The 13,748-nt window shown below is 37.9% G+C and overlaps 1 protein-coding gene across 1 annotated transcript; it reads left to right on the forward strand.

Annotated features, from left to right (window-relative positions):
- The first annotated feature begins 2,020 nt into the window (after positions 1-2,020).
- On the forward strand, positions 2,021-7,157 carry LOC103455751 (FT-interacting protein 7-like). The gene is made up of 2 exons (XM_008395375.4): positions 2,021-2,422; positions 3,804-7,157. The coding sequence occupies exon 2, from the start codon at positions 3,885-3,887 to the stop codon at positions 6,927-6,929; it is 3,045 nt and encodes a 1,014-aa protein (XP_008393597.2). The 5' UTR covers positions 2,021-2,422; positions 3,804-3,884; the 3' UTR covers positions 6,930-7,157.
- The last annotated feature ends 6,591 nt before the right edge of the window (positions 7,158-13,748 follow it).

Raw genomic sequence — 13,748 nt, forward strand, 5'->3', positions numbered from 1 at the left:
CTTCGTATTTCTTTTATCTTTTGCTTCCGCATCGCACTTTTGGTTACGTCACACTTACGTGACGGCCAGCATGCCTTGATTCTAGGATCGGGGTGTGTCATTAACGCATAATGGAGGGTTATAATCAAATTTATTGCACATATGGCATAGTTTGATTGGGTCTTGAGTCCCACATGTTCTTTAGGAGGCAACCTATAAGTTTCAGGGAGAAGAGAGTTCACAAGTTAAACTGGAAAAAATTTTAAGTTTGAGAGAGTAAAATAATGGCTTTTGAGTTACAATGAGTAAAGTGAAATCAAAATGAAATTCCAAGGACCGTAACTAAAAATAAGTCCAAAATTACTAAGAATACTCACACGAACGTCTGTTTTTAAGCGCAATGAGCGCCTAATTATTGTGAGTCATATTGAAGTCATATAGAGTCAACAATCTATATTTGCTAACAACTTAGAAACACATGTTTTCTTTGCCCACACTTCATCGGACCAAGTCACGTTTTACCCTCTTTAAAATAATAGAAGATGAGATAAACAAATTCTTGTCTGGTTTTGAATTTCAATGCACTAACATCATGCTAGTATGTGAAATAACCAGTAGTGGAGCTATGATTTTTAAATAATGAGTTCGTAATATTAACTAAAGGAATTTTATTGGACCATTTCGTTGAGCACTTACCTGCTAATCCCCGCCAACATATGTCAAAAGCTTATACTAACATATACCAACAATTCCTATTATTTGCTAAGAAAAGAAAAACAAATATGATAGAAGAAAATAAAAAATTAGGAATATAAAGTTGTAATTTAATTTATCTTAACTGTTTATGTGTTCAAATACATTACACAAACAAATATATATGAAGTTTTTGCTGGAATCAAGGACAACCAATAACTCTATAGTGGCTCTGTGACTGGAAATAACATAGGAAGGTGGTCAGGCAGTCAACCAACGTCAACCAACAACTCTCCTGCTTGGTAAATTTCTTGCAAATTAGACTTGACCGAGACTGATGTTATGTTCATGACCAAATTGACTAAAATTATGGCTCAAATGACGAAAATCTTAATTGTGATAATTTTGTGATATTTAATTTTTTTAATCAATTGGAATAGAGGATTCATTTAGTACTATTTTTAATGGTATTCGTTTTACTTGTAAGTGAAAGGTTTTAGGTTTGATTTTTGCCAAAGGTAAATTTAAAACATATTAATGCTAACTTATTTTGAGGCTAGGCTTACTTTCTTCCCGGTATAGATAATATCATTTGTTAAAAAAAATCAATTAGAATAAAGGGAGGGTATCATCGAGTTGGCACTATAATTTTTAAATGCACCTCTATACTCAAGTTCAAATTCTCGTTATAATTTAGACTAAATTAAACATGTCCCTTTGAATAAAAAAAAATTCATCCCCCTAAACAAACCTTTTGGCCTACTCAACCAACGAAACCGGATCCCCTCCTGAGCATGGGGTGGGGATCCTCCTGATCGGGTCATCTAGATCATTGAAATTTGATCTAACAACTACAAATAGAAGACCCTCTAAAAGTTATAATTATTGTAGCCGTTGGATCAAATTTTAATGGTCCAGATAATTAGATCAGAAGAATCCCCATCCCATACTTAGGAGAGGATCCGGTTCCTCAACCAACGTGCTAGATAGCATCATTAAGAGAGAATTTTTTGTTAACTTCAAACTAAATAAACAACCAAGAAATGAGTTATAAACTTATAAGAGTTGAGTTGGTAACGTAAGTTACGCAACACCAAAATTCAATGAAAAATAAAGAGAAACTGTACCCAGTGAGTACACAGATTGTCCTTTAAACGCACAAGTGTGTTACGTAACTTACGTTACTCGTTGTCTAATATTTTTTTATTAATCCTCTAAAAGGGGATTAGTTAATGGCTTTGTTCCGGTAATTAATTTTATTAGAGGCTAGAAAGACTCATAGGTGCTTTTTAATATCTCCTGACCATCGTTCTGTAATTTATCAATGTCAGAATCAAACTCAGGACTTGCTATGCGAAAAAAAAAGGATCTGAATTCGTCCTCAATCACCAACTAAATCCGTGATGATTTGTTGTCTAATGTCTATTGGGTTTTCCAGTCTTTCGCACAAATGCGCCTCCGCTAAAATACAAACCAGGACACTCCTCCTCTCAGAGTCGTATAACAGAGTAGGACCCCCCACCCTTTCTCTCTCTCTAGCCAATCAAAGTCCATTTTTAACTCGTATTCCACGACTCTCTTTCTCTTGGAACCGTCCCAGAAAACTCACTCACCCTTCATTTCCATTTCTCTCCAGTTTTGTGTCTTGTGTATAAGAGTTTCTTCTGGTCTATGTTCTTGGGTTCAATTCAATTAATCTCCCAAAAAGCTGAGAGCTTCTGAACTCAACCTGTCAAGCTCAAAAACTAAGGTGAGAACTTCTTTTTAATGTTGTTTTTATGTACTTTATTGGGTGCTTTTGTGTTGGATGATAGATTATGGTTGTTTCAGCTAATGGGGTTTTTGATCATTGAGGAAATATGTGAATTTTGGAGTTTGTAATTGAAGCTTGGTAAATATTTGAGATAATCCCTTCTGGGTTTTTATTATTTTTGGAATTTATAATCAGATAATTTTTGTGTGTGGATATATGACTATTTGTTCGTGATAAAGTTTTTATCTTTTTTTACCAATTACCATGATAATTGGTTCTTATCTCTTAGGTATCTGGGTCTCCAGTAATTTTTCATTTCCTCCAATTTTTTCCAAATCGGATGAAAAGTTTTGTATTTTCTCTGAGTATTTAGACTTTAGACAGAAGTTGACATGGTACTATTTCCTTCTGGATGGCAAATGATGTTTATTTGAGTTAATTGGTTTATGATCATGGAAGAAACTAAAGAAATTTGGTGTCCGGAGGTGAAGTTTTGTCAAGAAGGGAGGTGGGTTTTGTACAATTTCCTGAAATTTTAAGAAAAATCAGATTAAAAGTTTGAATATTTTCCTGTTTGTTTCTTGAGAAAGTTTAGCTGAACAAAGGGACATGGTATTACCATTTATCGTCCAACTTTAGCTGAACAGAGGGACATGGTATATACCATTTATGTCTGGATACCTTACTTTTCAAATATTTACGTTTTAGTACTCTCAATGAGCAGAACACGAAATTACTGCTCCGGGGAAAGTTAAAGGGAGGGATTTTGGATGATTCTGTATGTTCTTGTCCTCCTTTTTTGTTAGTAAGAAACTGGGGAGTTTGGTTGTTTGATACTCTCTGGAATTTTGTAAAAGTGGAGGGCTTTTTGTTGTTTGTTTCTCCTTTTCTTTTGTTTTCAGAATGTCTTGGTGTTACAGATCACATACTTAATAGCTAAAGCACTGAATATTTTTTGCCAGAATCTGCCTTTTGTTGAATACAAAGATTTAAGATTCTCATCACCCTTTTGATTATTTTTTTTATTTCTTTTAAATTATCAATTTTAAGGGACATACAAGATAAATCGTATAACTCCATTTTCCCTTGAACAGATTTATGTTCTGTTTGGTTGCCGAAATATCTGCTGGGAAAAAGTGACTGTAAATTTGTAGAAGGATAGTATCAGATTCCAGAAGACCACATGTGATTAGTTGTAATTATACTATGCAAATTGGGATTATCATTCGTTATTTTTTGTGATGCTCATTCAAACACCTGGTTTTTTAATGATTTCACTGTTCTATATATACGGGTTTTTTGGGATTCTCTTCCTATTAGTTTCGGCATTTGATATATTATCTGCAAACTTTAAGTTACTTTTTTGGTTCATTCTCAGGTACTTCGTTCGGTGTTACCAATTCCTTTAAGCACCTAGTTATATATCTTTCCGCAGTATTGCTTCAATTGTCAAAGTCCGATGAACCTCAAGTTAGGGGTGGAGGTTGTGGCTGCCCATGACCTTATGCCCAAAGATGGGCAGGGCGCAGCCAGTGCATTTGTGGAGCTCCACTTTGATCATCAGAGATTCCAAACCACTACGAAAGAAAAAGATCTCAATCCTGTTTGGAATGAGAGCTTCTACTTCAACATTTCTGATCCAAACAACCTCTCTAACCTCAGTCTTGAAGCCTGTATTTACCACCATGGTAAAGGCAACTCCAAATCTTTCCTCGGAAAGGTTTGTCTTACTGGGACATCATTTGTTCCATATTCTGATGCTGTTGTTTTGCACTACCCTCTGGAGAAGCGAGGCCTTTTTTCACGCATTAAAGGAGAGCTTGGTCTAAAAGTTTTTGTTACTGATGACCCGTCTATAAGATCCTCAAATCCACTTCCTGCACTGGATGCGTCTCTGGACAGAGATTCACACTCTGCACATGTTCAATCACAATCACAATCACAATCACAACAAGTTCCAAATGTTAACTCAAACATGTTGTCCAATGATAAAGCTGAGTCGAGACACACATTTCATCACCTTCCAAACCCCAACCTAGCACAGCAGCAGAATATTTCTTCAGCGTCAATGCAGCCATCAGTGAACTATGGGATGCAGGAAATGAGGTCTGAACCACAGTCTTCTAAAGTTGTTCGCAGTATGTACTCAGGTTCATCAGCTCAAGCGCCTGATTATTCCCTTAAAGAGACAAGCCCTTACCTTGGAGGGGGGCGAATTGTTGGAGGGCGAGTCATACCTGGAGACAGGCCATCTGGCACCTATGACCTTGTTGAAAAGATGCAATACCTGTTTGTACGAGTTGTGAAAGCCCGTGACCTTCCTCACAAGGATATAACAGGTAGCCTTGATCCATATGTTGAAGTAAGAGTTGGTAACTACAAGGGAACTACAAGGCATTTTGAGAAAAGACAGAACCCTGAATGGAATGAGGTATTTGCTTTTGCAAAGGACAATCAGCAATCATCTGTTTTGGACGTTGTAGTCAAAGACAAGAATCTTTTGAAAGATGATTTTGTTGGGTTAGTACGGTTTGATCTCCATGAAGTTCCTCATCGAGTTCCACCAGACAGCCCATTGGCTCCAGAATGGTATCGGCTCGCAGACAAGGATGGAAGGAAGGACAAAGGAGAACTGATGCTTGCAGTATGGTTTGGCACACAAGCTGATGAGGCATTTCCAGAGGCCTGGCATTCGGATGCAATTGGTCCTGACGATGGTTCTTCGGTTGCTTATGGACACATCCGTTCAAAAGTTTACCATTCACCTAGACTATGGTATGTTCGAGTAAATGTGATTGAGGCACAGGACTTGGTTCTACACGACAGGTCCCGCTTCCCAGATGCATATGCAAAAGTACAGATTGGTAATCAGGTTTTAAAGACAAAACCAGTTCAATCTCGAGCTATGAACCCAATGTGGAACGAGGACCTGATGTTTGTTGCTGCTGAACCCTTTGACGATCATCTGATCGTTTCAGTTGAAGATCGTGTAGGTCCAAGCAAAGATGAGACCTTAGGAAGGGTAGTTATACCATTGAACGCTATTGAGAGGCGTGCAGATGATCGATTAATCCGTGGCCGGTGGTTTAACCTTGAAAAGCACATGTCAGATGCCATGGAGGGGGAGCAACGGAAGAAAGATAAAGATAAGTTTTCCAGTAGAATCCATCTCCGTGTTTGCCTTGATGGAGGGTACCATGTGCTTGATGAGTCAACTCACTACAGCAGTGACCTTCGACCCACAGCTAAGCAGCTATGGAAGTCACATATTGGTGTGTTGGAGCTCGGAATTCTAAATGCTGAAGGGTTGCACCCAATGAAAACAAGGGATGGGAAGGGTATGTCAGACACATATTGTGTAGCAAAGTATGGGCACAAATGGGTTCGTACTCGAACCATAAATAACAGCCTAAGCCCAAAATACAATGAGCAGTACACATGGGAGGTATATGATCCTGCCACAGTTCTTACTGTTGGGGTTTTTGATAACAGTCAGATTGGTAATATAAATGGCAGCAGTAGGGATTTGAAAATTGGCAAGGTCCGGATTCGAATCTCTACCCTTGAGACTGGCCGTGTCTACACACACAATTACCCATTACTAGTCCTTCATCCTTCAGGTGTCAAAAAGATGGGTGAATTGCATCTTGCAATTAGATTTACGTGCACTTCATTCGTTAACATGATGTTTAAATACTCTAAACCACTTTTGCCAAAGATGCATTATGCAAGGCCATTGACTATGATTCAGCAAGATATGTTACGTCACCAAGCTGTCAACATAGTTGCAGCTCGTCTTAGTCGGGCAGAACCACCTCTTAGGAAGGAAGTAGTTGAATACATGTCTGATGCAGACTCTCATCTTTGGAGCATGAGGCGAAGCAAGGCAAACTTTTTCAGACTGATGTCAGTTTTTTCAGGGTTGTTTGCTGTTGCAAAATGGTTCGGAGAAGTCTGCGCTTGGAAGAACCCCATCACTACCGTGCTAGTACATGTTCTTTTCGTGATGCTTGTGTGCTTCCCTGAATTGATTTTGCCAACTGTTTTCCTATACATGTTTCTGATAGGGATTTGGAACTGGAGGTACCGCCCAAGGTACCCTCCTCATATGAACACAAGGATCTCATATGCAGATGCTGTGCACCCTGACGAGCTTGATGAAGAATTTGACACATTCCCCACAACGCGGAGTTCAGATATAGTTCGAATGAGGTATGATCGCTTGAGGAGTGTTGCTGGAAGGATTCAAACTGTGGTGGGAGATGTTGCAACCCAAGGGGAGCGGCTTCAGGCACTTCTCAATTGGCGCGATCCTCGTGCCACTACTTTATATATTACCTTCTGTCTTGTGGCTTCTATTGTGTTGTATGTGACACCTTTCCAGGTTCTGGTTCTTCTTGGTGGCGTTTACCTCATGAGGCACCCGAGGTTCAGGGGTAAGATGCCATCAGCCCCGGTTAACTTCTTTAGAAGGCTGCCAGCAAGGACAGATAGTATGTTGTAAAAGGTCTACTCAGATGTGGTAAAGTTTGTCCTGCCAGTGTCTCTGATTTTTTATTTTCATGGCGGTACTTGTAAATTGTAACGCGTATCCGCTGGTGTTCTGTTTATTGTTTATTGTCAATCATGGAAGTGCACAGATGTATGCAAACTGTTGTGATCCCGGTTAGTGCTACTCCTATTGATGTACTGTTCTGCATTTTCAAGCATCTATAAATATGGTTGAATCATACCTCTTACTTTGTCAAAGCTATTCAAGAAACTTGACTTGCAAAGATTGATGAACTGGTAAAGCAGCATCAGTGATTTCCAGTCATTTTTCTTTCCGACATAAGTTTAATATGCAATCAATTTGAACTGTTGTTTTGCCGAGATATGTCATTATCTTGGTTGCATTGTTGTCCTGGAGCCGGAGGACGCTTTTTTCCCGTTATATTGCCACTGGGATTGCACATATGAGCTTCGATGCTCGTTCAATCTTCCATCTTTTTCCCGTTATATTGCACCTGCATAAATCTGATCATGATCTTCTTCTTCAATCTTCCTTCTTTTGCTTTGGTAATATCGGTGTTTTAAAAACCTTGCCTACGCCTTCGCCTTTAAAAACATTGGGTAAAATATAGAGAAAATGAAATGCCTGAAACAACTGTTTTTTATATGTCAAATTGTGACATTGTTTGTAGTCTTCTCTGGAGAGAGGGTATACTGCTTCAAATACATGGTGTTTTGTAATACAAGAAGTGAGGTAAACGAATAAACGCGCAATCTGATTATCGACAGAGATCAAGTAATGAAAGTTGAAAAGCTTCCATTTGTTTTTTGGTGAATTGTCAATTTAGTATTTGAATTATCACCTAAGTGAAAATTAGGTCCCTAAACTATAACGACCCATCCCGAATTTTACGAATTTCAGAATGTCGAGGGTAAATTAGTAATTTCACATCGGGAGATATTTTTATGTTTGTCTTTTTTTGGGCTTGTTTGATGTGCCAATGGGGCCCACCCTTGCTTTTTGGTCTTCCGGCTCTCTCTCTTCCCTCTCCCCTTGACACTCTTCTCTTCCTTTCTCTCCCTCCCATCTCTTTGCATCTCTCTCTCCTAGCTCACACAACAACAACGGCAACACCCCCCCACCACAACTCATGCCGGCGAACCACCACCCTCACCACCATCTAAACCTTGTCGTTGTAAACCCAGGCCAAGGTCCTGAAAACTCGACAGTGGCAGAGGCCATTGCCCCCGACAAACCCACGACGAGTTCTTGTCATTCTCAATGAAGGTAAACCTCGAAAACTTAGTAGATCTCGTTTTGGTGAACGTTTAGGGTAGTTTGAGATGTGGTGGCTTTTGGATGCAGGAAAACCCTTGGGGAAAGTGTCCCCAGTTTTTGGCAAGGGAACTCTTTTTGCAAGCATTTTTCGGCCAACTCCAGCCATGATTTGGTCCTAAATTGGTACGAACCTCTTCCCCTCGTGTCAAGCTTCATTGTGGCTTTTGTTTCATCGAAAATGGTGGAGAAATGAGCTCGAATGGAGCTCTGGAAGTTGAGCCGAGAAACCGGCCAAACTCATGCCTCGTAAGGAAAGCGAGTACGCATGTATTCACGGGTGCATGAGGTTGCGCATTGGGCTGATGTGCTCAGCGCGTGGCTTCCCGAGCCGCCGCCCCGTTACGGCGCATAGAGGAACCCGATGTTCCTTCTTAGGTTTTTCAAAGTGCCGAATCCGAATCCGCCATCCATTTTCCCAAATTCAATCATTTTAGTAGGGTTTTACTTATTATTCCCTTTTATGTGCTTAGGTGCATTTGTTAGTGGTGATCCCGTCCTCTCTAGTTTGCATGGCTCTTCGGCGATGAAGTATCTGTGAGTGGACCCTTTCTCAAATTGCATGTTTTTATATAAATGCTAGGCTTGCATTCATGAAAAGCATGATTTCATGATTTATTTATGATTTATTGAACTTATATTTTATGAATATGGTTTACGAACTATTGCTTTTATGCCCTACAAAATATTACAGATTTGTGAATATAATTTATTATGGTTTATGAATTAATGCTTTGAGCTTTTGAGCTCCGGTGATTTGATACGAGAAATGTAATTTATGTTTTCCGTGCTTACTTAGTGGGTAATCATACAACACATACACACAACATGAGTTTGTATTTGTATATGGCTATAGGACACAGTTGAGGAGCAGTGAGATATTTATGACATACTCACAGCTTCATTGGCGAAACCAATGCCAAGCAACTTCACTAGCCACGGCTAGTGTCGGTGTGTTATGTATATATTTCTTCCTTGGCGTAACCCAGAGTTGTACAGCTTCACCTTTGGGTGATGGGACCTACCATATTTCTTCATTGGCGTAACCCAATGTCGAACTGCTTCACCCTTGGGTGATGGTTATGCCTTTGGGCTACTATGATACCCCTATTTAAGTATATTGTTTTATGATTTACGAGCTTTGTTATGGATTTGCCTTTGGGCGTTCACAATACCACTTTTAGATATGATTTTATTATCTACAAACATTTTCGTGGCATGTAGAGTTTCAAGAAAAACCTATTACATAGTATTATATGTGTATTCAAAACAGGGGATTAGTATGTTCAAAAGAAAAAATGATTTTACTTAGTATTGTTATTATAAACTTTGGTCCACTTATGCTTTGTTTTGCATCCCTTTCAAGACTTAGAATCGAGACGTATGATCCAGCGTTGAGGCGTTCCCATATCGGTACCTTCAAGTCCTCTCGGTGTAGGACCCCCGCTTTCTTTGTAGTCTCATTGTTATATATAGTTGTTTTGTAGTATTCTTAATTAGTGGTATGCTTTGTACATGTTCCCACATCCGCATATTTCATTATATTTAAATTTACTTATTTTATTTACGTTCATTCTTTCTTTATAACTTGCATGCATGTTAAAATGGCTTCATCACCTCGAGTGTCGGCCAACACATGCTCATCTTGGTGTTTGAGGGATATCGGGACCGAGGTGTGTCATAAAATATTTCTTCAAAAAAATCTGTCATTGAATCATAAAAATCTACCAATTACATCCCTAATATTATATTCGAAGCTACTATTATTTTCTGTCAATTTAAATCACGTTATTTGCATGTGATATACATTAGAGGATAGATTGGTATTTTTTCATATAAAAAAATAGTATATGGAGTTAACTTTAGAGGGTAAATTAGAAGTTAGATTCGCAACCTATATGAAATGTTTGGGCTTATAGGTGAGAAAAGAACAATATTACACTCTAAAGTGTGTCAAGTGATTTCAGTTGATGGAAATTGGATCAAATAGTTTTAAATATAATAGTAGGGATTTAAATTTTTAATGAATTTAGGGACTTATTTTACCCAAAAAATAATTCAGGAACTGAATTTTTACAAAGGTGATAGCACAGGGACTAAATCGGCACCATATGTGTGAGACAATGGTCTTGGTTGATTCAAAAATACCAAATCCATCAATTAAAGAAATTGCTAGAAAGAATATCCTTTCAGAGTTTGAAAGGGCCAATTGAACTTAGAACTACTATTGATGCAAAATGAGTCCATAAGATTTATGGAGAAGCTACTTGTAGGAGGAGATTTAAATGGACATGTGGGCAAGAAAACATGCAACGATAGAAGTTTCTATGGTGGCTATGGTTCTGAGGAGAGAAACAAGGGGGAAGTCATTTTGGATTTGCAATGGCATACGATCTCTTTCTAGCCAATACCTACTTTTAGAAGAAAGAGGAGCATGTGATAGCTCAAAAACCTTTTCGATACAATTCTGAAAACGAAGAAGATGTCAAATGAGTGTCAAAAAATCACTTGGGGCCTATATACAAGATTAAGGGAACGTACAAAATTGCACAAACTATAGGGGTATCTAGTTAATAAGTCATACAATGAAGCCTTTGGAGAGAGCAATTAAGCATAGACTGAGACAAGAGACACGAGTCTCAAACAATCAATTGGGGTTCATACCAAGCCACTCATCTATGGAGGCAATCTATCTCTTATGAAGATAAATGAAAATATGTAGAGATGTGCAAAAGGATTTGCACATTCTCTTTATAGATTTGGAAAAAGCATATGATAGGATCCTAAGAGAAATTCTTTGGAGGATTCTAAAGAACAAATGAGTAAGAGTAGCATATATCCAAGCAATAAATGATACGTATGATGGAGCAAGGACTCCAGTAAAAATTCATAAAGGACAAACTGAAAGCTTTCCCATAAGCATATACCAAGGCTCAGCTTTAAGCCCTTACCTTGTTGCATTGGTAATTGATAAGTTAACAGGATATATTCAAGAGGATATCCTTGGTGTATGCTTGTCGCATATGATATAGTGCTGATAGATGAAAAAGAGGAAGGAGTAAATGTGAAGCTTAACCTTTGCGGGAAGTGTTGAAAACTAATTGTCTTCATCTAAGTAGGTCAAAGGCAGAGTATATGGAGTGCAAGTTCAGTGAGATGATGGGTCTAAATGAGATAAGGGTGAGGATTGGAGATCATGAAGTACCAAAAAGTGAACGCTTTCATTTTCTTGGATTTATCTTACAAAAGATCTGAGAATTGAGAGGAGATATCAACCATAGAATACAAGTTGGACGGATGAAGTGGTAGAGTGCATAGGTTGTATTGTGCAATCGTCGTATGTCACTAAAACTTAAGGAAATTTTTTATAGGACAATAATAAGGTCATCAATGCTTTACGACAATAAGCTATAACCTATATCATTAACACATTGCCATGATGGATCCTAACTGCATCACAACCACATATCAATCAAAACCACAATCACCTCGTGCTAACATAATCATTATCACCATATTTTAAAATGAGGCTAAATTTGTAGACAAAATTTTGAAAACTAAACGACATGGAAGTTGATGATTGATTTATTACTTAAGCGTTGATAAATGTGTTCAATTTTATTGGTGACACATCATTTAGTTTACAAATTTTGTCTTCAAATTTAGTCTTCCAACATTACTCTATCTTAAATGGATAATAGCAATTCAATATTCCAATACCAACTTGATGGAAATGCTCGGAGGATTTGCTTACAAAGCGATTCCTTCCGGACTTTCTAGCCACTTACACCTCTCTCAAATGAGTCAATACAGCATATGGGTCCCATCATTAAAATTAATAAAAAGCTAAAAATAAAAAATTAGGCTTATTAGTTGAAATGCCCATTGAAAATACCATTGAGTCTCAGTTTATCCCATGAAACTAGTTGTGTCTCACTTTGCCCCTTGAAACTGATATTTTCAACTATTTTGTCTCACTTTACCCACTTCCATTAATGGATTGTTGAAAATGTCAATTTCAGAGAGGAAAGTGAGGCAAAATCAGTTTCAGAGGGTAAACTGAGACTTAATGGCAGTTTCAGGGGACATTTCGACTAATAAGCCTAAGTTTGAATTTTTAGCCTCGATGAGACAAAAAGTTAAAAATGTCAGTTTTAAGGGGCAAAATGAGATAAAATCAGTTTCGAAGGGTAAACTGAAACTCAATGGCAGTTTCATTAGGCATTTCGACTAATAAGCCTAAAACTTATATCCTTTCTCTCTCCGTCTTTTCATCAGTTTCAGAGGGTAAACTAAAACTCAATGACAGTTTCATTAGGCATTTCGACAAATAAGCCTAAAACTTATATCCTTTCTCTCTCTGTCTTTTCGTCTGCAGATGGGTCCCACCGAACTCCATCCTCCGTCTTCCATCTTCACGGTTGCTCCCAAATCATCTCAGCTTTACTGCCAAACCCATCTAAAAACCCAGTTACCAAAAAAAAAAAAACCATCTAAAAACCCCATTTAGTAGGGAAGAAATGTGGGTGCTTTGCCTATGGAGATTCAATATAGTCTTTGGGTATGATTTGATTTGCGTGCTTGATGGGAAATTAGAAAATGCAAGTTAAGGTAGAAATTGAAATTGAAGGATACAAATATTTCGAATTCAAATTGCTCAAATTCTTCTTCCTAAATTTTTGTCATCAATTTCCCATTTCCACTTGAAGTACACAAGTTTCAGATCTTGTTTTATTTTTTCTGTTTACAGATTCAAAATGTGGATTTTCTCGAGTATTTTTCAATGGATATTTAGAACTTTGTAGCCATGCTAAGAGAGAGAGAACAACTGTAAATTCTGGAGAAAAAAGTACAGTGGCTTCTGGGTTTCATCGAAGAGGAGAGAGGTGGGGATGAGCCAGGCCGTTGGGGTTTGGACGACAGAAAGGAAATAGCAGAAGGTGAGGAAGAGAGTGTTTTAAGAGTGCGTTTGTTGCACCGAACTATTTCGAACTGGACTAACTTTAGGATTAAACTGAACTAACTTAGAATAAGCGTTTGGTGCATTGTTGGACTAAGAAACTGGATAATGAAAAAAAAAAAACCCATGCTATATCAACTACCATCAAAATTTCAACCAAATTTGACCTTATCATGCCTGACTCCAACAATTTTCATCATAATATATTTATCCAACACTCCCTATGAATGCCCATTTTGAGCTTTTCTGCAATAGGAGCATTCCAAGTAATTTCTTAACAAATAAACACAACTATCAACATTCCAAATTCCAAATTCAAACAACATATGACACTTATATCTCAGTTTCAAATTCTGCACAAATAAAAATACACAGAACAATTATGCAAGCAACATCAATTGACTATACTTTCCTCGAAGCCTAAAAAACTTGACTCCACAAAAAATTATTCAAACCCAGTCATAATCACAATCACAATAATTTAACTCAAAATTCAGCCTCATTCGCACTTAGCAAGCCTCAGCCAAACTTAGCCC

The sequence above is a fragment of the Malus domestica genome, chromosome 01, assembly GCF_042453785.1.
Source record: "Malus domestica chromosome 01, GDT2T_hap1".
NCBI lineage: Eukaryota > Viridiplantae > Streptophyta > Magnoliopsida > Rosales > Rosaceae > Malus > Malus domestica.

Excerpts from the sequence above, each read along its gene's own strand:
- LOC103455751 (XM_008395375.4), top strand. The coding sequence starts at position 3,885 with ATGAACCTCAAGTTAGGGGTGGAGGTTGTGGCTGCCCATGACCTTATG.